This window comes from Lathyrus oleraceus, chromosome 4 (assembly GCF_024323335.1).
Source record: "Lathyrus oleraceus cultivar Zhongwan6 chromosome 4, CAAS_Psat_ZW6_1.0, whole genome shotgun sequence".
Taxonomy (NCBI): Eukaryota; Viridiplantae; Streptophyta; class Magnoliopsida; order Fabales; family Fabaceae; genus Lathyrus; species Lathyrus oleraceus.
Window position 1 is genome coordinate 367,783,930 of NC_066582.1, and position 4,681 is coordinate 367,788,610.

The 4,681-nt window shown below is 25.6% G+C and overlaps 1 protein-coding gene across 1 annotated transcript; it reads right to left on the minus strand.

Moving 5' to 3' along the window:
* Nucleotides 1–2,178: 2,178 nt before the first annotated feature.
* Nucleotides 2,179–3,993, minus strand: LOC127075486 (organic cation/carnitine transporter 3). The gene has a single exon (XM_051016958.1). It carries the CDS (start codon nucleotides 3,967–3,969, stop codon nucleotides 2,359–2,361), a length of 1,611 nt encoding a protein of 536 aa, XP_050872915.1. The 5' UTR covers nucleotides 3,970–3,993; the 3' UTR covers nucleotides 2,179–2,358.
* Between the last annotated feature and the right edge of the window lie 688 nt (nucleotides 3,994–4,681).

Here is a 4,681-nt window from a genome sequence, read left to right on the forward strand (position 1 = left end):
AAAATATATTTTGTTATCTATAAATATAAATATAATTTAGTCACTAATTATTTAATATAAGATCTAAGAATGCATGTCAACTATTTTTTTAATATTAATTATATAATTAATAAAATATTATTTTAATAATAAGAGATTGACACAGAATTTCAAACAAATGATTTAAATCATTTTCATGACATTCATCATTATTATTTTTGTTTATAATTAATCACTTTCTTTTCCTCAATTTTATAAGAAATATAAATTATACTATAATATGATTGAAAATTTTAATTCTTATTGATTTTTCTTATTAAATTAGTTTTATTATTTAAGTATTATTAAAATTACAACTTTGCTAAGAAATATTGTAAGAGTGTTTTTAGTTAGAAGCATTTTACTTTTTAAATATTCATATTTAAAATGATAGATTTAAAAACGGAAAAATTCAAAACTAAAACATATCAAAAGCTATTTTTGTTTTTTAGATTTAAAAACTGAAAAACTAAAAAGAGTTTTAGAAAACAATTTTTAAAAATTAGCTTTCCAAATAGATTTTTTAATTTTTAATTTTTAAAAACTAAAAAATTATTTTTGGAAAGGGATTCAAACAGGTCCTAAATATTTAAGCGTATAATAGAAAAAATATCATTAATAATTTATTGATATTATAAAGCGACTTATAATAAAAAACGTAGATGATATAATTTATGTATATTGTCAAACTAATTCTTATAAATTAAAATGAAAAATTGTTCGCTAATGCATTTTTTAATATCCCAAAATAACATAAACAAGTTTATATTTTAAAAAAAAATTGATGGTCTGGATTGCTCCCGTTTGGATACTATCTAATATCAAATATCTAATATCAGATAGGAGCTCAGATATATAAAACGATAGTTTTAGAAAAACTAAAGTACAAGTACGTCATTATAATTTTTTAAAATTATAATTTAAAAATAATATAAATAAGTTTATTAATAAATATATAATACGAAGAAATTATATTGTTCATGTGATAAAAAAATATCAAATTAAAAAGTAATTATTAAAAGAAAATAATGATTAATAATAAAAAAAAATATATTTAAAATGTGCCAATAATTTATGAAGTTAAAGATTAAAAAGTGTAAGATTATATATAATTGACTTTTTACTTCTCATTTTATAAATAAATTAAAAACTTAATTTTGAAACATTAAACTACACTTATTAATATATCAATAATATTTTTGAAAGATTAATAAACAAAATAAATCTATTAAATTTAATAATTAGACAATTAAATATGTAGAAAATATTATGGGCGAATATTATAAGCGAAGAGAGTATATATTTTATCCTCTATTAGAATTAATTATCTTATTTGTAAAAAAGTAAAATAAATTATTTAACATTTATGTTATATTTTATTTAATCATTGAAATATACAAATCAAACTGTTATTATTATAATAAAAGAGTACATTAAAAAACTATATTGTTTATTATAAAATAACTACATTATTGATAAAAGACCTAAAAATGGCAAATTAATTTAAGTTATACCCGAAAAGATAACTTAATATTTTATATTTTATTTTAATTTGGTTTTACAAATATGCAAATAAAATTATACATATTAATATATAAATAATATGAATATTAATAAATATAATAATTAAATTTATTAAATTGATTAAATTTCTATTTTAAATACGTGAAGAGTTTCAGAAGCTTATAATAAAAGAAAGTACATATTTTAAAAACTATTCCCTATTCTAAAAAATAAATAATTTATTGATACATTATTAAATATTTTTAATTTTTAATTTATACTATATATTTGAATACATTTTATTTAATATATTTTATTATAATTTAAATATTTATGAGAAAGATGATATTTATTCTACTAAAAAGTGTAAGCAAGTTTTAAATTATATTAAGCAGACAAGCTAATATTTCATATTATATATTAATTTGATACTAAAAATATGAAATTTATGTCTTTATATCTATTAAATACATTAACTTTGTTCTTAAACATGTGAAATAGACTAATTATATTTTTCAATACTTTTGATTAAACATTAAATAAATACATTTATCTAATCATTATATATGTTTATCAAATAAAATACAAATATTTAACTTATTAAATTATATAATATTACGCGTACGGATCTAATTCAATAAATTATTACCAGATAGATGAATGGAATGCATAATTTGTTAATGATCAAGTTGCCGATCTAATAATGATTACTGGTACAAATTATATATTGATTATTGTCACACAACACTTCCTTGAAAATTTGATGAATATTAACTTAGATAAGTTTAGGCATCCAAGAAAACAAAAGTTTGATACTTAATGTATTTGCCTATTTGTTCAAACCAATATACCACAAGAATTTTTAACTTTGTTCTCTTCCTCATCCATTGTATCACAAAGTGCTCTCCCTTTTGTCTCTGGCAAGAACACTCCAAACATTCCACCAATACCTATAGAAAACCCAAAAACTCCATAACAAAGAAACGTATTTCCTCTACCAGCAGCCACCAATAACGGGCTTAAAGCTCCACCAAACACCACAGCAAGCCTAGCCATTGACAAAGCTGAATTCCTCACACAAGTTGGAAACAGTTCAGTTGTGTAAATGACATAAATGCTAAAGGAAGTGCAAGCACTAAAGAATGATACCAACTCAAACCCAATTTGCATCTTGTTCCATACTCCCCCTTCTATACTTGACAACACACTACAAACAGCACTTAACATACAAAACACAGGCAACGCAATTCTCCTTCTAAACTTGTCTATGAATATAAATGTTATCAATGAAGATGGTAGCTCACTCAAGGCATTAAAAGTGACACTTAAGTAAAGATTAAAGGACAAGTTTCCAAGGCCTAGTGGCATACCATAATACACAACTCCAAGGCCAAAACCTATTGTCATAATCAACAATAACCTCCTTGATGACCATTTCCTTTGACACAACATTTTGAGGGCATGGAACAAATCCACATTTGAATTATTTTCTTCCTCTTGTGGAGTCATATTGTCTATGGCTAAATTTAGGTTACTTTGAGTGATTGAGGAGATGTATTTTAGTGAAGTTATTGCTTCTTCTTTTTTTCCTCTCACTAGGAGCCACCTAGGTGATTCTTGAACAAACATTTTCACCAAAATGCAATACAAAATGGTTGGAATCGATGTCCACAAGTAAATGTTCCTCCATGAGGTGGTTTGGTTTGCATAAGCAATAGCCGGAAGGGACAGGAAGCCTATTGTAAAACAAAAGAAACCAATGACACCAATCTTACCTCGCCAATGTTTTCCGACAAGCTCGGAAGCTAGAACAAGCGAGGAAGTTCCGATTGTGGCGCGGAAGAATCCAGTTATGAACTTGAGACATGAATAGATCCAAATGTTGGGAGATAATATGGTGAGTAGAGAGGAAAGAGACATAAAGAGACATGAGAAGAAGAGCATGTTCTTGCGACCGAGTGATGATGAGTCAGCAAGTGTTGACAAAAAAAGCCCACCAACTAAGCAGCCTATGAAGAACATTGAAGCTGGAAGGCCTGTGATGAATGAGCTCTCACACTCCATAGCCCATTCCGATATAATGGACACTTGTGCCGATCCATCCCAGGCCCACGAGCCTCTGGGAAGGTTGCACACATCATTAAATGACATGGCCGAGTAACAATCACGTGTTGGATTTAGCAATCTAGATCCATTGTTTGAAATTTGGTGTTGATCGATGCAGTGCCACGATGGCAGTGCATCTGTGAAAACAGTGATGAATGTTTGTTGAGCATCAAATATCCAAGAAACGGATATTAGAATAGCTTGGAGGAATTGACACCAATTGATTTCACCTATGCACTTTTCTATTGTGGAACCAAGAGAAGGAAGGTGATTATTTGGCGGTGTTTCTGAATCACACCAACTGTTATTGGGTTGGCTAAGAAGAGGACTTGAATCGCCCATAAAGAGAGTATATTATTCTTATTATTATTTCTTTATGGTCTCTATGAAGAGGGATGGACTTTATATAGATATATAGTAATGGGTATATTCATGCATTCACTAGAAGCCTCTTCAATTCATTCATACTTAAAATTACTATTATCCTAATCATTTATTTAATAAAATAATAATATTGAAGTCTCTTCTAATTTAATCAAAAATTCTAAATTCTTATCCAATCATAGTCATAGACACATTAACAATATCAAATTTTTTGATAGAGAATTTTATTATCTATTACGATATTAGTGTTTTGAAGATTAATCGTGCAAAACATATTTTAATCTATAAAAAGAATATTATAAGTATGTTCTTAATTTAAAATGAAGATATTTTTATAAAACTATGTAATAATTCATCCACTTGGATTTTTTTCCAGCACACCATATCAGAATAATTCATCTTTTGAGCTAATCTCTAATGACATGGCTAACAGTCATATTTAAAAAAAAAACACAAATTTTAAAAAGAACAAAAAGACAATTTTTCAAAATAGAATTTAATTAAATAACAAGAATCAATTTTTAAATTATTACTTTATTGTTGAATTATTATATGATCATGTGATATTTCAAGTAATTTCATAAAGAGTTCTAAAAGTAGGATATTTTATAATAAAAAAATCCATACGAGATAATATTCACATGAAAATCTGCTTGAAATGATAAAAAAT